This window comes from Plasmodium vivax, chromosome 9 (assembly GCF_000002415.2).
Source record: "Plasmodium vivax chromosome 9, whole genome shotgun sequence".
Taxonomy (NCBI): Eukaryota; Apicomplexa; class Aconoidasida; order Haemosporida; family Plasmodiidae; genus Plasmodium; species Plasmodium vivax.
In genome coordinates, this window is record NC_009914.1 from 4,545 (window position 1) to 27,115 (window position 22,571).

The window sequence follows — 22,571 nt, forward strand, 5'->3', positions numbered from 1 at the left end:
CACATGTTAACACTATTTGAAGTGTTACACATGAATATGGCTAGATTTAGCAATAGGTGACCACCCCCCAAAAAAATGTAAATTCTCGCCCTACTAGTTTTCAAATCGATCTTTCAAAAGTACACCAAAAGGACACCATACAAATCAGTAAAACGAGCAAAAAGTCTACCTACATTTAATAGGTTCACACTTTTATCCTTATAAAAAATGCCTGTTACAAAGACATGAGCTTATTCGATGATGCTGAATGTGACCCCTTTAGAGTCTTTCACATTTCGAAAAATTATGCCTGCGTAATGTCACGGTTATCACCCTGGAAATTTTATCTATACGTTTGTTAGTGCAAAGATCCAAACAGTGCGAAGAACTATACACCATGATAAATAACCGAACTGCAATTAGCTGTAAAAAGTGACGACAGCAAAAAGGTAGAGAAGCGCGAACTTTTCTAAAAAGGACTGAACTTTACTATTAAAAAAATTTGGCCTATTTTTCAAACATAGAAACTATAGTATAAGTTATCATCTTTTACTTCTTTTTTCTAGTTAAAGAAAATGCCCCCTTTGTGAGTTATCCCCTGGTTTGACAAATATATTCTACCTTACAACACAGTAAAATAACTTTAAGTATATTCACAAATTTGAACAGTGCAAAGTAGGTTCAGAAAAATATGACGCGTATTCAATTTAAACAGCGCAACGCTGCAAAAAAATATATACGAATAAATGACAAATTAACTGCCTAAAAAATGTATACCTATATGTGATAAAACTCGTGTAACTATAACGAATTACCATTTCCCCTGACCGAACTTCTCAAAAGGTGAAAGTTCAATAAAGAACGCATTGTGCATGTACACAAAAGTTGTAACTTTTTAAAAGCAACTAAAAATTAGTACAACTTTTAACAAACCGGTTTATTCTTAGAATAATTCTGCAAATAAACAGATACATAAAATATAAGAATGAGTTACAAAAAATATTTTTTTACTTTTTTCATTATTCACCCTTTTGAAGTACCAAATGGTACATTACTTTTTAATGATTAATAAAATCAGTAGATATCTATTTGTTGCGCTATTCTGCAGCGAACTCTTCTGTGATGGGATAAAATTAGTAACACCTGGAATGGCCTAAACGTTAATAATAAGCTGTACAATATATATGTATAGCATTTTCGTGGCTTATCAAAAATGATCACTTAATTTCTTTCACTTTTTTTCATTTTCTCTATTTCTTATACATCCAAAATGAAAAAGAAAAATTCTTGATCAGTAGAATTATTGCAGGTGTTGTTTGTTTTTTTTTTTTTCTACCCCATTCTTTTATGTAACCAATTGGCTGTGAATTATTTGCTCATAAAAATCCACAGAACATTTTTTTTAGTACAAATATAGAACAATAAATATCTGCTTCTTATTTTCTTTAGTCTTTATACGCGCGCTCCCAATTCGCTCTCCTTATATATGAAAACTTCTTAAAAATTAATAGCGTCAGAACGTATAACTTTTTTTGTAAATACCAAAAGGGGGAAAAAAATTACTTATTCGTTAAACCCAATTTCGGTAACATCTGTTTGTGAAAAATGAAATAGAATCCATCGATCATGTGAAATTTCTGCACTGCGAATTATCTTCATATTGACCAACGCAATGATTTACATTGCCAGTAGTATAATAAACTACATAATAAAACCAATTTTGATGATAGGAACGCAGAGACAGCAGTGATCACATGAGCACACCACCTCGTATATCCTAGCAAGAGAAAAATACCTGATTGTTCAAATAATTTGTTCACCTTTGAAATATACACAAATCGGTGTAAATAAACATTTCCCATTGTTTTATCACTTTCTATAATTTCGTTAAAATGGCAATATGAAGACTTGTGACGCGAAATTAAAAGAGCAACCGCAAAAGTGCAAAAAATTGGCTAGCAAACCACCATGTTATAAGATCAGCATAATATATGCAAGTGACCATGGCATATACACAGACATCGCAAAATGGGTAACACGTTGCAATCATCAGATGCTCACACATAACTTACCATCTAGCTTACTTAAATTTTCATCAAAAATTCGATATAATAATAATGTAACGAAATTGTTAATATCAGCAGGAATATGTCACGTTTTTATGTCCCAATGTGCAGTTGCAATGATGGCCAGTGCGGGGGCAGTACCTGAGCAAGGTGCTAAAGCATCTAACAGCAGTGAGAAAGACGAACTCGGAAGGGATATAGCCAAGGTTGGGATGACCGCCGGACTTGAAACGATTATTTTAGGAAAACATTTCTTTGAATATATTCGGGAAAAAATAAATTGTGCTTTTTTTAACCTAGGGGATACGAATTGCACGCAATTAAGATTCTTCATTGGAATTGGAATTATATTTTTTGTGTTACTAACGGGATTCTTATTGTCCGTTTCGTTCGTGGTACGTGGACACTCCATTCAAAGAAAATTTTCCGATTATGAAATTGAATTTGCCCTTTTTCGTATGATCTACTCTTCTGTTAAAACGTTTAAACGTCCTACATATGCGTTACATTTTTTCCCCCATATCAGTGCACACCAGCAAGTAAGATTCCATTTTACCGCAAAAGGAAGGCAAAACATATTGAATATTATGAGGGGTTAGCGCAAGAGGAAGAAGAAATGGACGAGGAGGAAATAAACGGGGGGCAACTAATTGGGCCTATGTTACCTGGTCAGATTATGCCAGGACCTATGATGCCAGGACCGATGTTACCTGGTCAGATGATGCCAGGACCTATGATGCCAGGACTGATGATGCCTGGACAGATGATGCCTGGACAGATGATGTCAGGATCTATGATGCCTGGACTGATGATGCCTGGACAAATGGCACTTGGGCAAATGGGACCTGGACCGATGATGCCTGGACAAATGGCACTTGGTCAGTTGTCACCTGGGCAGATGTCACCTGGACAAATAGCATATGGGACGATGTCTGGGTACACATATCAACAAAAAGTTAATGATGACGGTGACCGAGAATGTAAACCAAATGCACATGCTAATCACAGTGAGCAAAATGAACGACCACAAAATTACGAAGAAAGAGTTCAACAGAAACATGTGCAAATTTTATATGGGAATGAAAAAAAACGCCAAAACGGAAAAAGTGATAAAAGTGACAAACATGAAAGGCATAAAACAGAACCATCAATTTTGACTCCTACAGACGCACATGAACGTGTGCAAAAAGATGAATTCGCTATAACATATCAGCCAATGTGAGGCATCATAAAATAGTAAGTACCTTCACCTCAGCTATCCTTATATCACTTCAATCGCCAAACAAGTGATGCCAGCCTTTTAATTTTATTCATCACTCACAGGAAATATGCGTCAATAAAGATTATAATATAAACAGCAAGGAACGTGGATAATATAAATTTAAAATGCCTTATGTGAAGAACGAATTTGTAAAGAGGCAGCCAAAATGTACTAGATAAGGCCGCACGAAAAAAGGGAACTACTAATGATATAATGTCATAATCGCATATTAAATTTAGCAGGTAAAGAAATAGTAAAAACGGTTATAGGGTGAAGAATGATGAGTGCCATTTTGGTGGATGATGCTGCACAGGAGCCACTGCTTCGATGCAGCAAAACATAAACTAAAAGTATTGCTCCTTGAATTATGACGAAATGGTGGAGATACGTTGGTACCCTTTATTGTACATCCAAAGAAATAGCATAAATATGTAACAATCAATTTTATCATAAAAGATATACATGTGTAACATTCGGGCATTACGTTTTGGTTGCGCTCGCCAGTACGAATTTCACGTTGTTATTGTTGCTAGCATGAAAACAATATGTTTAACGGGCTTATATGCATATATGAGGCCCCCCTTAGGTAAACAATGAACATTCTGGTAAAATTTCAAATGCCAATGGATGCTAATTAAATGCAAAATGAATGGTAGATATTATTGATTCATGAGAAATGTTACTATGTTATAGTGTATTTATTCCCATACATATGTTAAACGCCGAAAAAAGTGTAATTATCTGACTCGCTTTTCCAAAAATGGGGGGCTATTGGACCAAGAGTTCGCCCAGATCTACAGCGTAATGGGCCTTTTATTTCATTAGGTCAATTTAACGACCGCTTTACACAAAAAAGCACATTGTTAAAAAAAATATATGCTATAAAAGCTTGGCAATCATTCAGTGTGTAAGACTATCCCCCCTTGTTTTTTTCCCTTAAGTTAAAGGCATAACACAAAATGGGGAGTCACGTTACTCACCATTTGTTTGGATTGTTGGAAATTCTCTAGCACTATGTGTCTCTACAAGAACGAATTAGAAGACGCGATGTGGAAAATTCACTAAAGTATGGTAGTGCGCGCATTTGATCATGTTCCTCTGGGATATATCACACAGCACAATGATAACCCTTTTGAGGTATGCTAACAAAGTGGCTGAAATGGAAAAATTTTCTATTTATAATTATTTGTTCATAAGGGTGATTTTTAAAAAATTCCGCTTCATGTTTCTTTTTTGTGTGAAGCAGTATTACGGACCATCCCGCCATTTTAAAATTTTCCTCTACAAATAATCCATAGTGTTGTGCAAAGTTGCACATGTATATATGTTCACTTGTATGTCAATTTATGCTTAAAAAATGTGGCACATATTTGACCTACGCGGCAACCAATTAACTTTTTTTTTCCTTCTTTTTTTCGTTATTTTTTAACATATCAAATCGGACTTCTAACCATTTTTACTGCAACGATATGTATTACAATTTGCTCAAATATTTTTTCAAAAAACTGTGGTAAAAATGTAACTTCATGTGGTCTGCGTATTATTTTTACGCACACTCTTTTGTGCCACATCATAGAATGCAAGAATATCTGTGCTAATCGTTTTTATTTTTTCATTCCTTTACTCACCTCAAATGGACTGCATTACCCATTTCGATGTTGCTCATTTTTATGTGTGCAAAGCGAATAAAATTTTATTTCATCATTATAGCACTCTTTTCAAGTGGCAAAAATAAGCACAAAATTATGAGGTTGTCAATATGGAGAAATGGAGAAACGCATTAAAAAGAACGTGTATACATTAAAGCATAAACTTTTGTTGTTATATTTTCCCCATCATCATATATGTTATTCAAAATATATGTAAAAATGTTCCATTTATTTTGTTCTACTTGCAAAAAATTTGAGCATTTTCCAACACATTAAATACAACATAGCTCTACTTTAATAGCAACACCAACGAAGCTTTCTCGTTGGGCCAATTAACTTCCAACCCGTGTGACATTTTACAAAAGCCATCTTCATAACCCCAGAGTATAGGCGAATTCGTTTCGAAATTTTTAAACTTGCAAAAATGACGCTTAATTTGTTTATTCATGTGGTCATACTTGTTTTGTTTCTCTGCCAGTGTCTCTTATAGAAGCCAAACGAAAAGAGCAGGAACTATTCAGGAATAGCAAAGCTTCCATTATAATCGACCTTTACCTAAGTTTACAATCATGGGGGGTCTACATGGCCCCAATAGAAGGTAAAATTCGTTCCACAAAAAGGCGCACTTATGTACACACACATAATACATACATAAATACATACACATAATTATGCAAACATTAGTGATCACCTTACCGCCCATTTAGTGAAAACTAAATACGTGCGAATAAAACTCTTTTTACTTCTCCCGTGCACTCACCTCAGTAACAGCTGTATCAGTCGATATTTGCCCAGAAAAACAAATTAAAGCATTATAAGATATGGAGCAATAACAACAAAAGAATAAGCACAACTGTAGCATGAGGCCGCTTCTTTGATGTAAGCTGCGCAAAATTATCGAGAAACGGAAGCATAGTCGAACAAACGCCCTCCCGAATATATAAAAAATAAACAAATAAACAATTAAGAATGTGCCCCCAATATAGAATCCGCTTTTCTAAAAATGTGAAGAAGAATAGTAAGTGGACCAAAAGTATGCACAGACAATTCACAGTAAAGCATGTATTCACCCAGGATGCTCAAACGGAATCATTTTTCCTTTCGGGAAAATATAAACTCGTGGTTTTCATCCCCCCGGATGATACGAAAATTTTGACACACTGTTGTCACCCCTTGTGAGGTATACAAAATGGTACAATTTGAGATAAAAAAAAAATACATTGCCATAAAGAGAAATGTGATCAAGCAGCGAATTCATCAGAAAGTGTGTAAAGTATCTAAAGTGTGTATTTTCTTCGCCCAATTAAGAAAAAGACCGATGGGATGATTTATGGAAACGCTTGTTCACTAGAATTAAAACCAAGCTGGCAGCTCAATCAGATATTCGTCCATAACTGTTATGTCTTGAACATCACACACCGTTTAACTTAATATAAAAAAAATGCTCAACATAACAAAATTCCATTTTGAGTACAACAAAATAGTAACACATTTCACTTTTTTTTTCTGCATACTTTTACTGTCAAGGAATACCAGGAGTGATTTTATAAAGGCACATCGAAATTTTATGCAAAAAAGGGGAACCAAATGGATGCAATATATAACAGGAGTACATCCGAATTGGCAGACATCATCTGGACTTGGAACAAATATTTAATTTGAACAAAAGTAAAAAAAATACATTAACGTTTATAATAAAACATGCATTTTGAGTGAGCCAAGAAAAGGACTTGCTAATGTATGTCATACGTATGCACACTTAATGATATTAAACGATTTGCATAAAAACAACAGACAGATGTTTTAGTATCGTGGCGATAAATGGACTCGTGGATGAAGATTTAGCAGCCTTAATCATTTGTCCCCTTTTCTCTTATTTTTACCCTTGTTTATTTTAATCTGCTTTTGCATAACCCCTAACTTTGTACTATACACATTTCATGCACTTTCTTCCAAAATAAGCTCTTTATATGATGCAACAGTCGTGGAAAAATAAAAAAAATGAGCGCTGCATAAGGGGGACATTACATTATACTACCCGCAATCATCATTCAATTTATTTTCGCACCTTAGAATAGATATCTGTCGAATTGAAAATTGCGTTTTCCTTTAATGTAGTACTATGGTACATTAGAAGCAGATGCAGCTATGATGCCTTTTATGCGGTGTGCATGTTTTCACCAACCACTAAATTTTTACTGTGTGATGAACATATGATCACCTTTTTTTTTTTGTAATTTATATTCCTGTAAATATAGACTTGCTAGCCATAAAAGGGTTCATACGTCTGTACCCATGCTGAATGTTTTTTTTTTTTTTTGCGAAAAGAGGCAACCTTCAAACGTATCCCTATAAAATGCCGTATTCTTTCTTAATAAATCATTTTGCATTATAGGCGGAACAAAGTATTCACTTAACTCAGCACATTACGATGAACACGTTCAATCTATTTCATTCAAAGGGTATTCTACTCTTCTTATAAACCCAACAAACGTCGTTAATCGTAGCACTTATATAATAAAATACACTTTGAAACACCTTTTTTAACCGTGGAGGAAGGCAAAATGGTCTAAATGAAGTGCGGAGAAAACTCTAAAGAGTTACATTATCGTCAAATAAATTGTAAAAAGTGTTTACCGAATATATTACAACAGTAACCATTAACATGAGTTAAATGGTACAGAAGAGGGGGCAGGCAAAAGGAACTTAAAAAAATTTTCTCCAAAAATATATAGTTAAAAAAATATATATTTTTTAAAATTCCTTTTAGAATTACCATTAGGAAAAACTAAACTGTAACTTTTTCCTTTTTCGATTTTTACGCACAACATGGACACTCCAGAAATACTTCCCTTTTCGCACAGAATGTCTTCCCCCAGGCCAGCTTCCTATTTTTCAAATGCTTAATTCGGTAATGCTTTATTATCTTTACGCAGTTTATTGTTACGCAAAATGTGAGTTTACATCCTGACATTCCTCACCCATATGCTTATTAATTTGTGTCGAACTGTTCTACATATTCTATTTTTTGTTCCCTTGTTTTACACCGATTTTTTTAACCTTAAAAAGGATTGGGTATTTTGTGACTATATAAAATGCCCACTACAACAAATTACCGTTTAATGATTTATTTCCCCACTGGGGGAAGCACTTCAATTTCTTATTCAACATTCGGAAGTTCAGTTCTTGTTGTTCCAATTGTTCTTTGCACATTTATGATCAGCTTATTTGCTCTCTTCGCATTGCAATTTTATTAATTCATTAAGCATGATGTAAAAGTGAACGGTTATCCACTGCAAGGAAGGTGTGCACTTCTTTTTTGGGAGATTTCCCCACCTTTTCAAAATAAATGAGGTATACATTTTGGCAAAAATAAATCATTATAGTCGTGTGCTAAAAAATGAACTCCTTACTGGCATGTCTGCTTCTGGAATGGCCTGTATTTCCATGGTGTTCATTCTCCTTTTATTAGTGTTGCGTGAAACGTCAGCTTAAATTATCTTCACATAAAAGTACCTGCATTAAAAAAACTTCTTCAAATAAATAACATTTTTGTTAAATTTTTTTTCATTTCATTTATTCATATCGTTAAATGGTTTCCCCTCACAAAAAATAAAATTCATCTCCACTCATTAGTGGTTCATTTTGTTCTACTCATTTATTCGAGGCAAAATTTTTTTGTTAATTTGCAAAATTATGCGTAGGCATATGTTACGCAGTATGCACAATTTTTTATGAACCAATTGTGCATCCCTTATACAGGTATTTCCATCTCAACATCATTCTACTTACTTTTATACAATTTTGTGACACCCAATTCAAGCGTTTTACTCTCACTGAAAAAAAATACAGCGTGTTATTTTTGGGGTGATCTGTTATTTTTTCAACCCCCATGGGGAACATTCAAAATGAAGAAAAATTTTCACTCAAATTATATGCAAATCATAAAACGTAAATAAAAAATAAATTACAATTTTAGGAAAACGGGAATTCATGCAATTTAAGGCGAACCTTCTTATGTTATTGTTTTTTTCTTTTTCAGCTAAAACTGGTTGTTCTGTGTGGGACGTGGAAAGTCTCGCGCAACCAAAACACTTAGTTTAAAAGGATAAATTTGCATGTGAAAAAATTTACCGCATGTGCACAGCGGCATAGCGACATGGCGACAAAGCGACCAATTAATTAAAAGCGGGGGGTACATTTTTGCCATTTGTCTACCCCATGCTACGTTGCAATTGCATTTTTTAAAAATGCTGCGGCCCAAAAATGTCGATATTGAGATTGCACATAAGGGAAGTGGCTTAAAGCGCGATTGCATTCTTGAATTTACATTTTTTACCAACGTCACATGCGCGAAAAAAATATTTTATTAAAAACATCATTTATAAAAAAATTAATGACCTTTATTTACACAACAGCACTCACATTTTTGTTCACAAGAACGACTTTTTTTTAAAAAAAACACTTCCGAAAAATTTGAAAGAACTGAATAAACTGCCTATACACCAGCGTACCTTCAAAAAATAAGTGCCAAATTTCTTATACCGAAAATATACGTCCCATTTTGTTGCTATAACATAATCTTGTACATATTTGAAGAAGCTGCTTGAAAAATCTGCCTTGGCCAACCGCAACCATCGCAACCACCCCAACCAACACCACAACATTTTGATAACTACCTGTCTAGTTGGCATAAGGACCCCCCGAAAAGATTTATTCCAAAATTTCGGGAAGATGTTAAGAAGATAAAAATTGTTGCGCAAATGTTATTATTTCACAGCTCCACGAAAAAGCGCACAAAATGTACCTACGTACGCACGTACATACATTTGTAAACAACAGCTCTTACAGCCCTACAAAGGACTTGTTTTCTTTTTACAACAGGTATAAATTACGCTATACTGATTCATAAATTAAGCACAATATGTTCAAACGAAAGGGTGGCATTTCGGCCCGTTTCGGATAAAAATTGCCTCGTATGCATTCTTTGCCATTCCTTTGCACACACTTTTAAGCCTATATGTCCCACTCTTAATTATATATAAATGTATATAACTATACCTACACATTTTCATAATTATAGAAAGAGCATTCATTGAGATTGTATTCAATTATATATAGAGCACAAAAAATTACAAAGAATAAGCAAAAACACACCCATTTAAAATGGCTGAAAAGGAGTTGATTAATTTTTCAACAGAACCCTCTACCTTATTGAATGTCACGTACGAACCAGGCACGGATGATGACCTCATACATCAATGGAACATGTATTACCTTTTGCTTACATTCTGCATATTCCTTTATATAATGTTATTAAGCGTTAGCATAATAGCTGCTAAAATAGTAAGAACAAATTACGCATAAAAATTAGTATATTAATTTATAATTTTCCCCCGCCCATTCGCTCGCCCATTCGCTCACCCAGTCACTCATTCATTCATTCATAATAACCCCCCCTTTTTTTCGATTAAAAGATACAAAATGATTTGAATCGTAGGCGCCATAATGATGATGAATCAATCGATTCTGGTTATTACAGTATGGGAAATTCTTAAAAAGGAACAAGACTGATACCAACGTGTAGACGAGGGACGCCTGGACATTGAAGGTTAAGCCGTAAGAGCAGGAGTAAGGAAGTTAAGAGAATGCCTTAAATTGCTTAATAATGATCCCATTTATGCGTACTTTACCTGCACAATTAGCACATATATTTCGCGAGGAATGTTTATAATAAAATGGACTAATTGCACGAATTGCGAAAATTGTAAGTTATTTTTCGCCTCGCTGTTTCCTTTTTTTTTTTTTCGCTTTTCTTAAAATGATACCATTCTTATCGTGGAAGAGGCTCCCCTTTTCTAAATGAACTCCTCTCCCTATACACATCTACTCTATGCATATATCAAATGTGGAATAAATTCAACTGCATCATTTTTCTTTACAGGTTTGCTTTCACATTTTGTGCACAGTAACCTTGGTTAAAATGGCACATATATTATTGTGGGTACTATTTCTGCCTTATCATAAAACGGGTGTTCTGCCTCCCCACAAGCGGACACATAGATATGACCAGAAGGAACTAAAACTGCGCAATGAGATATAAAACTACGCAGCTATTTTGAAGCGTCTCTTCGTTAACGTTATTAACACTTTTTTTGTTTATTCATTTAATGTATGAGCCATATAGGAAGTAATTCCATACGCATCTTCTGCAGTTTGTCCCCACTAAGCGTAACATAAATATATAATACTGTCCCACACATGTAGTAAAAGCTAACTCATTTTGTTAATTAATTTTTTTTGTTTTCTTAACATTATATTAAGGTTTAGCGTAACAGCTGACCACATTGTACGGCAATGTAAATATACTATTCGTTAACGTCTTACGATTTTATTTTGGTCTTAAACAGTGGATTGTTCGTAATGGCATACATATGTGTGCTACCTAAATGTTCGTGTCCGTTTGACTACTGCATCGATGAACGTTCGTGCGCCCAGCAATTATAGTGTTCGCCCAGTTTCGTAATTGTATGATCCATTTTTACCAAGCACGTCATCGTTTACCTTTTTATGAAGAACGCACGATAGAACGAGCCGCAATTGGACGACCCGCAATTGAACGGTCCACAATTGAACGGCCCACAGCTGAACGACCCACAATTGTGTATTAATCATTTGGGGGAGATAAAAAAGGTGGCCCCACTCAAGCTGACTTTTCTGACCTGTTTATACTAAACGGAAAAACGTTGCAAAATTGCCCCAATTGAGTAGCACACACAAATGAATACGCTTCACAGTAGCACCGCTCAACATGGGACAAAGCATTTGATGATTGCTTCTCACGATTGCTTCTAACGATTGCATAATAACTATGCACTCATCTGGCTAACCATAATGTTTATCCCGTTTTCGCTTTAATTTTTGATGCACAAAGGCGTCTTGGGGTAGCAGTTCCGCACCCTTCTTTTGTATAATCATATATTAAAATATGTTCCCACCCTGTATTCTTATACCCCCCCAATTTGTTTGCCATTTGAAGGTAGCCCTATAAAGATGCCATATATTCATAATGAAGCTTCATTCTGTCCCATGAACTGTGCACTTATTTTGGATCACCAACTGATTCACTAATTTGTGCGTACCAAGCAGAGTTGGTTCGCATTGCGTACATCTGCACACTGTTCGTATATGCCATTTTGCCGCTAACTTGGGTATAAAAAATGGGCTACATTGGCACTCTGGTTTGTACCATTTGAGAGGGACGCACAAAGTTAAGATAACTTTTTTCTCCCTGTAAGGTACATTTCTTTCATTCTACCCTTCTCTTATAAATAACATCGTCCGCATTCGTGTAATGTTTTTCCTCTACAGTCACAAAAACGCATTTCATTACGAAGCAGCGTTACTATGCCTTTTTTTCTTAAACATTCGCGAACAAACGGTACGTTACAACTTTTTAACACGTGTGGGCATGCAGCAATTGGCTCAATAACGCATAACGATGGGGAAATGAAAAAATCACGGCACCATTTTAGCCTCCCCAGCATTTTTTACGCGTCGTGGTCGAAATTGGAACATCACACGTGAAAGGGATGTCACGTATATGCGCGTGTGCACGTTAATCATCCGCGCTTCGATCAGTTTATAAAAACTGCGCAATAATGACCCTTTCAACAACATACCGACTGTGAACTTTGTAAAATAAACACCATTTCAGAGCCGCTTAACAAGATTATCATATAAATAAAACGATAAAAAAGTTTTTAAAATGTGAAAAAAAAATTAACGCCTGTGATAAAAATTCTCCCGCGATTTTCTTTTTGGAGATAACCTCGTACATGAAGGAAAAACTACTACACCTTATCCAATTAGTGACGCATTTGCTTCGCCACACATACGCATATGGCTATGTATTCATAAAAATACGATAATACCAACATTTGCGATTTTTTGCCCCTTTTTCTGGCATATGTACCATATAAGGAAGCCAATTTTGACTTAAAAATGTACAAACAAGCGAACGGGTGAAAATGCCTTTTGACAGAGGCGGAAAACCATGCCCACGGGGTTAACCCCTGGATGTTCACCTTTAGCAAACGTAACTTAACTTAACGAGTTGAATTTGGAGCATCAGAATGCTTTTTAATCCCAAAGGAAACCCCCATTCGCTATTCACTTCAAACGTGCCAGTGAACCAATGTGATAAACAAAGGCAAATCAAAATTTAGGAAAAGCGGCCAAACGGAAATTCATTATGTTCATTATATAGCATTACTCCCCTACGCAGTTTTACTTCTTCCCACTGCTTAAATTCCATTAACAAACACTTTCGCGCAGCATGACGATTTATGCCTTGCGTAACGATGAAAGGAAATCATTCATCGAATGGCATAAATGAACGATTAAAGTCTCAGGAAGAATTGAAACAAATAATTTTGGCGCATACGAGTTCATTAGGGTAGACCCAACTAAGCGCCCTCTGATACGCATACATATACAGGTATATGCATATACATATTATAGCGTGAACCTTTGCCCATTCTAAGAAAATTATTTTTTCCCCCAAATGTACTTTTTAATTGCTGTAAAAGAAAAAGACAATTTTGTATCCCCACTAAGAGCACCATTCCTTGGGCAATTTTTCCCTCTCATTCCGCGTTCAAAATGTTATATTATACATTTTTCTTTACAGCGCTAAGCATACAAATAATAGGGATCACTTTTTTTTTTCCTTAATTTGTGTCTAGGCTGAACTAATTTTTTTTGCTAGAAACAGAGTTCATTCCTTTTCATTTACCTCAGTTGAAACCTACCATTCATGTTGAGCCATTACGATGTGGGGCTCATAAGTACTCGATTTTACGGGGATAAATTAAAAAAAAAAAAAAAATTAGCAGAAAATTCTCATGCAATTCCAGTTCATGGGCAAATTAAAGCAGAATAATTTATAATCTTTTATGAATATTCGTGATGAAAATTAAATCGCGAGTGTTTTATAAAAAGCGTACAAATAAATGCATATGGAAAAATTAAAAAAAGGGAAGAAAAAACTGTATTATATCTACCATTTTAGTAATATTTGTAAACATTCTTTGACCCTTCATTGTTGCTAAACAATTGAAAGAAAAAATATAAAAGCAAAAAAAAATATTATGAGAAAGAATTTCGTGAATACTGCTAACAATTTTTACGTATTTTTTAGGCTTTAATTATTGGTTGCATTGGCATGGTCAACCGATGACAAAATTTACGATAAAAAAAAAAATTAAACAATTCTCGAATATTTTATATTCATCTTTTTACATTAAACTGCAAAAATGAGAAAGTTGTACAACAGTTAAGGTAATCTTTTTTTTTTTTTTTTTTTTTTTTTCTCAAAGAATCAGCTGACAAAGCTCAAATTATTACAAACAATTTCGATCTCGAATATTTTAGATCAAAATTCGCAGACTCGTCTTTCGTGCATTTTACCATAACGCATCCGTCTTTTTTTAAGAGAAAAAGGGAGAGAAAGTCTGAAAAAAATTATTTTTCGGATCTGGCAATATATTTTATTAAAAAGTTTTCTCCTAGTCGAATTAAGAAGCGTTTTTAAAAGAACTAAACTAATTTTGTTCTAAAATTAAAATAATATGTTCTACGTAAATACAATAAAAAAGGAAAAATTAACAATTATAAATTAACTAAAAATTTTTAATATTTAATGGGACATATAAGAAAAAAAAAAAATTCCAAAAGGTTATCAATATATATTTTTCTTTTTTTTTTTTTTTTTTTTTACCTCTTTTTTATACCATTATTAATTTATATTACATTTTAAATCTTTTTCCTAATATTAGCGCATTGCGATGGGTACACATAAATTGTATAAATTTTTTATGCTCGCATGCGTCCATATTTGCTATGCATGAATGAATTCTAAAAGAATTCGAATTGCAAGTGAATTATTCCATTTTTTTAGGTAACATTATGTTTTTTGTTTATAGCGATATTTATTTATTCATTATTCATTTATTTATTTTTCTCTTTAGCGCATATTCACACTTTTTAATTAATTTTTTTTGAGAGTACAACCTTTTTTTGTTTATGACATTTTTTACACAACCATATGTACGCGCAATTATTTTCTCGCCCATGGTGATAAATGGACATATTATTCTTTCAATACATTGGATGCGCAGCTTTTTGCGTGTGCTTTAACATTGTATAAGGAAAAGACATTTCGACCTCTGTTTTTCCCACTTTGCAATTTTTTTGCGCTCACATTTTTGTTTTAATAAATTCTCTGTAACAGTTTTGCACGAACGTTCTCCTATTCACAATTTTGCGTTCGTAAGTTTTTCATTTTTTTTTGTAATATTCTCCAAGTAGTAAACACTTTTCAGACAATTACATAAAGAAAAAAAAAGGGAAGTTTTACTAATAATTTTTGTCAAAAAAAGGGCAGTTTTACTAATAATTTTTCTTAAAAAAAAGGACAAATTAATTTACTGTTTAATTTTTGCATAAATCTTCAAATAGTTTAAATAATATAAACAATGGCTCATAGCGCAGGGTCCCCGTACTCCCTGTACTCAGGGGTAGACGTTAGCAAGCCATTCAGTTCCCTTAATGAGCCGCATTATGTGTCCGAACCTTACTACCCCCCAACCCCCATAATTAGTAACATGTTTCACGGAAGCTTTCCGAGTTATTACGTCGATGATGATGATGATGTGGAAGATTTTCTTAGGAAAGAATCAAAAGTCGGTCAAGAGCCCAAACCAGATGAAAATAAAAAGGAGGAAGTAGACAACACGAATAAAATGCTGAATTTATTTCAAGTGGTTATGATCATCGTTCTTTTGTTGCGATTAGGCGTAAGTTTGAAATAGCAAAATTGGTTGCGCTCTGCGCGTCGCCTTCGTTCTCCTGCTAGCGAATGTGACGCAAAATGCGCAAATTGATGTGCATAATAAGTGCACGTACACACGCGCACAAACGCGTAACAGGCGCAGCAACAAATGCACACATACAAACCTACTCCCAACCTTCTGCAGAGGAATCGCTGCCCGAGGCTGAAGAAAAAGCACGAGGCGAGGAAGCAACTATTAAAATTCCTGGACAAGGTAAACACCAAAATTAAAGAGGACGATAATAAGATGGAAAAGAAGTTAAAAAAACTGGAGGAAAAAATCGAAAAGGAAGAAAACGAAATGGAGGAAAAATGGAAAAAGAAAAAAGAAAAAACCAAGGAAAAAATAACCAAAACCCCAGCGAAAGTCACTTTGCCTGGTATAGGCCCATACTACGACAAAGAAAAAAGCCTTATGGATAAACGAATGGACACCTTAGGTATTCAATATGAAAAGGATAAATATAAGAAGAAGAGGCGATGGAGTAACATGAAATCACATTATCATAGTAATCTCAAGGACATACAAGATAAACAAGAAAAGAGGAAAATGAAAAAGTGCCAAAAAATGTATAAGTTTGAAAAGCAGTGGAATTTTGGACCCAAAACAATGAAGGGGTACTTGAAACAGAAACAGCAAGAATATGATGATGCTAAAAACTATTACACGAATGAACAGTTGAAAAAAGAAGAGGAAGAGAAGGCGAAGGAAGAGGCAAAAGCGAAGGAAGAAGCAGAAGCGGAAGCGGCTAAAGAGGCTGAAAAGGGCAAAGAAAACGAAGAGTGTGAAGAGGAAGAAGAGGAAGAAGAAGAAGAATACGAAGAAGATGAAGACTATGAAGAAGATAGCAATTCTAATGAATATGAAGATTACGAACATGAAGATGATGAGGACTATTATTTTAACCGTTACGACGATGGATATTATGAAGACTTTGATCATTATTACGAGCAGGACCCTTCCTGCTATGACTACTACAACAATCTGTACTATTATTATTAAACGTTTTGAAATGACCGATGCAGCATTTGTCAAATTTTGTTAACCTTAATGATAAAATAAGTCGCATCGACGCGTACAAAATGTGAACAGAGTTTTCAGCTCATTAATAAGTTAAAAAAACGAAATTTATAGTAAAAGTTGTTAACTGCTCATAATTGTTGATAATTATTCCCAAAAAAAAAAAAAAAAAAAAAAAAAATGAGAAACTTCGAGACGCATAAAAAAATATGCATATAGGCATTAAAACAGCATATATCACCCATTTTTCAGTTTTTAAATTCTCCACACATTTGTAAAAAAAAATGTATTCATTTATAAAGCTTAAAGAAATTAACATTAAATTAGATGTATGATTTTTTTTGGAAAATAAATTTTAAGAAAAATGAACAAATGGCCATTCTCTTGTTGGAAACCTTTTTAACCTGTTGCAAATTTTACCACTCCTAGGGCATCCCAATTGGCAAAGGAGACATTCTTCATGAGAAAGCTTAAAATGAGGCAAAACTGAAGACGTCGAGATCGCTGATCGAATTGTAATTCATAGCGGCCTCAAATAACTGTGTTGCCTCTCTTTTAAGCGAAGGCGCCATCATTTTGCAACTTCCTGATAATGCTTTGTATGCATATTTTTACGCCCTGTCAAATTCGAACCTCAAAGTATACACTGGTGTGCATGATGTTGTACATGCGTAGCCACATGGGCACACCTTTATGAGCGTTATTTTAATTTTTTTTTTTTAAAATATACACTAACATTGTGTTTATGTACACGTATCAACAAACTCGTTCGCGCGTCACTTCGACGGCCACAACTCCCCTTCAAACTTTTTTATGTCTTCCTTTTTTCCGTGCTCCAACGTTTTAAGATGAGCACGTACATACATTCCTCCCCCGAATGGGAAACCACAGTTTGTCCCTTCTAATACGCTAAATAGCAAAAATGAGTTGTCCCCACCTCGCGGCATGTCACTTGCAAGTGTTATCCTTTACTGAACGATTATATTCTCCACTTTCGCGTTTTTCAAAAGTGTCGTACTTTAAAAAGATCGAAAATTGGTGAAGGTTATCCTTCTTATGCGAAACAAAAATGGTATCAGGGTGATTGCATCATACAGGGGGAAAGACTGCTCTTGCAAAGTACATGCGGGTTATCCTACCTCTCAGTGTGTTCGTCCATTTCCACGATTTCTCCAGATTCATCCTTTTGAATAACCGCCTTTTTGCAGCTATATATTCCTTTGGATCATTCCATTATTTGGATGTTTTGAAGTGAACCCACTAAAGGAGAGGGTGTCCTACGATGGTTAACTAATTAGTCAAGCCATAGCTCTACCGTTAACTTACAAAGTAAGGCACCTCCCCCGCTCTTATGATGCACGCATAAACTTCAAACGGATTTGAAAATCCAAAGAACAGCTGAATCACTCCTTAACAGTGACGCGGTTATCCCCATCAACTTTCATTCATGGTAGCCATTTCGCGAAAAAATAATACTGTTATGCGAAGAGCAGAGCCCCCGCTCTTGCATTAATATCGTATTGGCTTATAATAACCATACCATTTTGAAAACATAACTTATAGCGGTATGAACCTCCTTATATTATACCACCTGCACAACACAAAAAAGGAACACTTAAAGAAAAACACGTTAACACAAGCGCTATCCTATTCGTACAAGGAAACATCAATTCTTTTAACCCATCTTTTAGATAAAATAGGAACTACCCCCAAAAGTCGGATGGGTATACACTTTTGGATGAAACATTACTTAACAAGGCTTGCCACCACCCCTTCTCGTAAAACCTCCTTACCTACGACTTAGTTTGCACTGTCGTTAAAAAAAAAAAAGTAACGTTTTATTTATATGCTTAATAGAAGGTTTTCCAGTTTTACACACTTTGAATGAAAGTTCTTTTTTTTTTTTTTTATTTCTCCATATTTTAAAAAATAAATATAATTAAAAAAAAAAAAAAAAAAAAGGTGAGAGAAAAAAGTTTTATGTAAAAGCTAAACGTTTCGCTTAAATTACACAATAAGGGTTCTTTTCAACAAATTAATGAAAACATTTCAATAATTCGTTAAAATGGGCATATGTTGTGTCCTTCTTTCCAATTTGTTCTCTCACGTTTTAATGTACAATTCATTTCGTGTGTATCTTTTTTTTTTTCCCTTTGCAACAAATCTAACCGAATAATGAAAATCCTAAGTCATCTTCTTCTTCCTCCTCTTCTACTTTCTCTTCCTTCTTAGCTTCCTTCTTATCGTCACTTGGCTTATCCGCCGCGGCTTGTGCAGCTGCAGCTGGGGCACCTCCGCCAACGCTTAAATTGCTTAGTAAGCCCCTAAAAGGTGAGAAAAAAAAAAAAAAATAAGTTTTTTTTTCAACTCATTGTTGATGATAAAATGATGTGAGGTTTTCACACACAACGTAATGTGGCATTTTACGCAGGGTGGCCCTCTCCTGACCGCAGTTATGCAATATGCACAATAACGGTGTTCCCTCAAAATGCACATATGTATATGGTGTGCCATTATATAGCTGCACTTAATTCACAATCACAGATTAACCAATACGTATGAAACGCATGGCATAATTTGAAAACGGCACAACGGATCGTGTACAAAGGATTTGCCTCACAATCAGCATACACGCATTGGTACACAACTCGAAGCATAAATACGTACGCTCCATATATACTGATGATGTACATTTTTATTTGCTCTTTTTTCCTTACTCAATATCCTTTCCCTTTAAGGCTTTTTCGAAAAGCATTGGTAAGTAGGGCAACACTGTGTTGTTTGATTTTTTGATAAGCTTTACAATATTTTCACTCGTTATGCTCATCTTCTCTTCATGTAGTATCAGCGCGGCGTAGGTACATAAAAGCTCCTGCTTTTCGCATTCTGCTAATTCTGCCACTGGAACTGCTGCCATTTTGCCTTATACGATTGATAATTAAATATTTCGTGAAATTTTGAGAAAATGTTAAGAATAATTTGTTTCAATAAAAAAGTACGATCGTTTTCTATACTTTCAATAAACACCTTTTTTTTTTTTTTTTTTTTTGCAGAGTTTTGCTAACACTTTTTTACGATAAGCATAAAGCAAAAATTTATATTTTATGCGCAAGTGCGGGAAAAATATATGTACGAAAAATTTTTTTAAAAAAAATTAAAAATTAATTAACGCTCATTTAAAAAAGGGGTTTCTGAAAATGGGCCCAAAAAATTGCGCAATGGGGAACGTTATATGCGTATTACGAAAAAGGAAAGCCCATATGTATTTTACATATGTATAAAAAAACCTCGCGCATACGTTACGGCAGAGCAATATTAGTGTATCAAAGAGGTTACCAACTTTCCGCGCAACAATAATCTGCGCGAGGATGAGCGTGTATGCTCCTCTTGCAGCTAATGCCTGTATTACTACTTGTATATTATTTTATATATGCGCAGCATGCTCAAGCTATCCTTTTTTTTGCGCGACTTTCCCAATTTTGCGGCTTCCTCCCCACAAAATGAATGCCAATAAATGCGCAAATAGCAGTCACGAGTATGAATTCGCGTTTTCACCCTTTTTATATATTCTTTTCGATTTTTTAACATAAAAATAACCGTTTGAGGGAAACCTTCCTTACGTTAATGCATATGCTGGGCGCACAATATGCCAAGCAAAACCCCGCTCGCGCGTACGCATTGTACAAATATTTGTACGCCTTAGCCGTAGGCACATAAGCATAAAACATAATTTTAAATTAACGCACGTATGGTGATGCGCTGTATGTATGCTACGATATACGCGCGCATATGGGGCAAAATAATGTGGCAAATATAAAATGGTGGAAAAACGTACATTCATTCGTTTTTACAATCCGCAAAGCGTAACCCATGAGGAATGAATTTTCTTAATTAAATCATCGATTAACCATTCCGCCGCCTATCATCAGCCTCTTCAATTTTACGAATAATGCTAAAAAAAGGTACCATAAAAATGTATTTGCAATAACGCAAAGGGGATTCTCATAATTGGCCATTTTTAATTTACGCATACATTGGAACAATATTTTACGTTACTTCCCGTTCAGTCATTTGTGAGTTGCTCCTTTTTAAAAAAAAAGAACAAACGCAGGTTTACTGACTCCCCCTCTTGCAACTCCCCTAAATAATTGGCAAAATGCCAAGGTTATTATCACCAATATTAAAACGCACAGTTGAGAAATTACACCGAAAATGTTGCCATTTTTTAAGCTAAAAAGGCACACATACGTATGCGTATCTGTTGAAATGGGCACCATATAACAACACCTTATGTATGTAAACCCTGTGTAGCCATGTTCCATAAGAAAGGTTTAAGTTTAAATGGAAAACGTTGCCGACATTTTTCTGCAACTTAACAGTTAATCATTTTCAAAATGGCGAACCTGAAAATACGCTATATATGCTTTCCGTGCGTGAGGAAAAGGCAGTTTCTTTAGTCCCCATTAGCACAGCTAAGTGGAAAAAATTAAGCAGAAAAAGGAGAAATTAAAAATTTTCCTGTTCTCCTTCCATGTGTGCATAAGCTAAACTACAAACTGTAGCGGCGCGCTATGAAAAAAGATGCAGTATGATCAGAATTTACATTTTCCTCTTCCCGTCCGTTGCGCCTTAGCAAAATAGAAAAGGTGATTATAATCAAAAAAAAAAAAAAAAGGGCAATCGTTTCTATCAAATAATTTTTGTTTATGCTAATCATTTAACCGTTTTGAATATGGGTTTGTAATGCTATGTACAAATAGCAGACAGCTTTTTCAACGCGTTAATTTTTTTCCAGCATTTATTATGAGCGCGTCACAATTTATGGCATTTTCCGCTCTATTTTAGAACAAAAAAAATGATATATTATCGTCTTAATGGATGCAGGCAATGGGAAGCAAATTCACCACCGCCCCCTACTGCATTAAACCTGTGCGAACCTAATTAGGGACAAAATCACAGTTCACAAAAAAAACTACCATTTGGTAAGGGGCCTATTCTGCAGAAAATAACTTTTTGTCAATACCTATACTTGCCTATCTCCCCATCATTTTGTTATTTTATAAAGTAATAGACCGTAAAACAAAACATAAAAAGTACGTTCAGTTCACCTTTGGAGGTTCATCAAATTGGGGTAAATCAACCATCCTCCCCCCTATTTCACCTCCATTACTGCTGCTATTACTTTTTCCTTTATGCCTTATTGAAAGTTTTTCTGTGCACAAAAGGCTCGCAAGTGTACATTCAAACACGTATGCACATTTTAACTTCTACATTAGCACGTGTCTGCAAAAGGGCATTTATCTTTATGCTTGATTATATAACGGATGGGGAATGCCATAAGGCGATTCTCATTTTATGCTATTAACAAATGGGAATCACTCTTAATACGTTTTCCTGTTGTAAAGGATTAACCCCAGCATTTTGCCTTTCCGTTTCGCTCCTTTCACATAAACGCTATATCATCATGTAGAGGTGCTAACAGATGGCTCTTTAACAAGGGCGCACTGGACCGATGCATAAAAAGGAATGGACCAAATATTATTATATATAGCTGAACATACACGTACAAAAAATGCATTTGCCGAATTGCTAACTATTAAACGTGAAGCTCATGCTTCTTCCTCCTCGTCAATTCCATTTCTGCGTTTTCGCTTTTACGAACAATGTAGAACGGAATGGTATGCCAGCATTCGACGCGATG

The 22,571-nt window shown here is 34.8% G+C and overlaps 3 protein-coding genes across 3 annotated transcripts, besides 56 other annotated features; 2 read left to right on the forward strand and 1 right to left on the reverse strand.

Moving 5' to 3' along the window:
* The first annotated feature begins 56 nt into the window (after positions 1–56).
* Positions 57–79: a microsatellite.
* An 8-nt stretch (positions 80–87) lies between these two features.
* Positions 88–131: a microsatellite.
* Positions 132–153: 22 nt separating this feature from the next.
* Positions 154–222: a microsatellite.
* A 333-nt stretch (positions 223–555) lies between these two features.
* Positions 556–594: a microsatellite.
* Positions 581–631: a microsatellite.
* Positions 632–711: 80 nt separating this feature from the next.
* Positions 712–758: a microsatellite.
* Positions 759–860: 102 nt separating this feature from the next.
* Positions 861–915: a microsatellite.
* A 5-nt stretch (positions 916–920) lies between these two features.
* Positions 921–1,118: a microsatellite.
* Positions 1,081–1,120: a microsatellite.
* Positions 1,121–1,184: 64 nt separating this feature from the next.
* Positions 1,185–1,208: a microsatellite.
* Positions 1,209–1,394: 186 nt separating this feature from the next.
* Positions 1,395–1,480: a microsatellite.
* A 263-nt stretch (positions 1,481–1,743) lies between these two features.
* Positions 1,744–1,767: a microsatellite.
* Positions 1,768–2,741: 974 nt separating this feature from the next.
* Positions 2,742–2,761: a microsatellite.
* A 145-nt stretch (positions 2,762–2,906) lies between these two features.
* Positions 2,907–2,937: a microsatellite.
* A 155-nt stretch (positions 2,938–3,092) lies between these two features.
* Positions 3,093–3,121: a microsatellite.
* Positions 3,122–4,432: 1,311 nt separating this feature from the next.
* Positions 4,433–4,455: a microsatellite.
* Positions 4,456–4,743: 288 nt separating this feature from the next.
* Positions 4,744–4,763: a microsatellite.
* Positions 4,764–4,806: a microsatellite.
* Positions 4,807–4,893: 87 nt separating this feature from the next.
* Positions 4,894–4,918: a microsatellite.
* Positions 4,919–7,235: 2,317 nt separating this feature from the next.
* Positions 7,236–7,256: a microsatellite.
* Positions 7,257–7,652: 396 nt separating this feature from the next.
* Positions 7,653–7,685: a microsatellite.
* Positions 7,686–7,922: 237 nt separating this feature from the next.
* Positions 7,923–7,981: a microsatellite.
* A 120-nt stretch (positions 7,982–8,101) lies between these two features.
* Positions 8,102–8,121: a microsatellite.
* A 287-nt stretch (positions 8,122–8,408) lies between these two features.
* Positions 8,409–8,550: a microsatellite.
* Positions 8,463–8,587: a microsatellite.
* A 242-nt stretch (positions 8,588–8,829) lies between these two features.
* Positions 8,830–8,856: a microsatellite.
* A 289-nt stretch (positions 8,857–9,145) lies between these two features.
* Positions 9,146–9,245: a microsatellite.
* A 53-nt stretch (positions 9,246–9,298) lies between these two features.
* Positions 9,299–9,448: a microsatellite.
* Positions 9,449–9,899: 451 nt separating this feature from the next.
* Positions 9,900–9,948: a microsatellite.
* A 650-nt stretch (positions 9,949–10,598) lies between these two features.
* Positions 10,599–10,717: a repeat region.
* A 492-nt stretch (positions 10,718–11,209) lies between these two features.
* Positions 11,210–11,236: a microsatellite.
* Positions 11,237–11,473: 237 nt separating this feature from the next.
* Positions 11,474–11,510: a microsatellite.
* Positions 11,511–11,940: 430 nt separating this feature from the next.
* Positions 11,941–11,990: a microsatellite.
* Positions 11,950–11,972: a microsatellite.
* Positions 11,991–12,046: 56 nt separating the features above from the next.
* Positions 12,047–12,086: a microsatellite.
* A 256-nt stretch (positions 12,087–12,342) lies between these two features.
* Positions 12,343–12,388: a microsatellite.
* A 598-nt stretch (positions 12,389–12,986) lies between these two features.
* Positions 12,987–13,011: a microsatellite.
* A 316-nt stretch (positions 13,012–13,327) lies between these two features.
* Positions 13,328–13,432: a microsatellite.
* A 50-nt stretch (positions 13,433–13,482) lies between these two features.
* Positions 13,483–13,533: a microsatellite.
* A 102-nt stretch (positions 13,534–13,635) lies between these two features.
* Positions 13,636–13,663: a microsatellite.
* A 1,121-nt stretch (positions 13,664–14,784) lies between these two features.
* Positions 14,785–14,875: a microsatellite.
* On the forward strand, positions 14,869–15,829 carry PVX_090835 (hypothetical protein; the record flags this gene model as incomplete). Its single annotated transcript, XM_001615110.1, has 1 exon — positions 14,869–15,829. The coding sequence occupies exon 1, from the start codon at positions 15,494–15,496 to the stop codon at positions 15,827–15,829; it is 336 nt and encodes a 111-aa protein (XP_001615160.1). The 5' UTR covers positions 14,869–15,493.
* Positions 15,206–15,231: a microsatellite.
* Positions 15,481–15,558: a microsatellite.
* Positions 15,484–15,505: a microsatellite.
* Positions 15,830–15,958: 129 nt separating the features above from the next.
* PVX_090840 (hypothetical protein) lies at positions 15,959–16,852 on the forward strand (the record flags this gene model as incomplete). Its single annotated transcript, XM_001615111.1, has 1 exon — positions 15,959–16,852. The coding sequence occupies one exon, from the start codon at positions 15,959–15,961 to the stop codon at positions 16,850–16,852; it is 894 nt and encodes a 297-aa protein (XP_001615161.1).
* Positions 16,245–16,332: a microsatellite.
* Positions 16,491–16,529: a microsatellite.
* Positions 16,853–16,904: 52 nt separating the features above from the next.
* Positions 16,905–16,926: a microsatellite.
* A 487-nt stretch (positions 16,927–17,413) lies between these two features.
* Positions 17,414–17,446: a microsatellite.
* A 352-nt stretch (positions 17,447–17,798) lies between these two features.
* Positions 17,799–17,829: a microsatellite.
* A 456-nt stretch (positions 17,830–18,285) lies between these two features.
* Positions 18,286–18,315: a microsatellite.
* A 372-nt stretch (positions 18,316–18,687) lies between these two features.
* On the reverse strand, positions 18,688–20,493 carry PVX_090845 (60S acidic ribosomal protein p1, putative). The gene is made up of 2 exons (XM_001615112.1): positions 19,588–20,493; positions 18,688–19,194 (listed from the first exon to the last, which is right to left on the reverse strand). Exons 1-2 carry the CDS (start codon positions 19,785–19,787, stop codon positions 19,035–19,037), a joined length of 360 nt encoding a protein of 119 aa, XP_001615162.1. The 5' UTR covers positions 19,788–20,493; the 3' UTR covers positions 18,688–19,034.
* Positions 18,922–18,950: a microsatellite.
* Positions 19,418–19,457: a microsatellite.
* A 13-nt stretch (positions 20,494–20,506) lies between the features above and the next one.
* Positions 20,507–20,529: a microsatellite.
* An 83-nt stretch (positions 20,530–20,612) lies between these two features.
* Positions 20,613–20,701: a microsatellite.
* A 524-nt stretch (positions 20,702–21,225) lies between these two features.
* Positions 21,226–21,249: a microsatellite.
* A 1,236-nt stretch (positions 21,250–22,485) lies between these two features.
* Positions 22,486–22,508: a microsatellite.
* The last annotated feature ends 63 nt before the right edge of the window (positions 22,509–22,571 follow it).

Bases quoted from the DNA above. Each gene is read 5' to 3' on its own strand.
- PVX_090845 (XM_001615112.1), bottom strand. From the start codon at position 19,787: ATGGCAGCAGTTCCAGTGGCAGAATTAGCAGAATGCGAAAAGCAGGAG. The intron at 19,195-19,587 runs GTAAGGAAAAAA...CTCACCTTTTAG, and splicing joins TTAAAGGGAAAGGATATTGA to GGGCTTACTAAGCAATTTAA.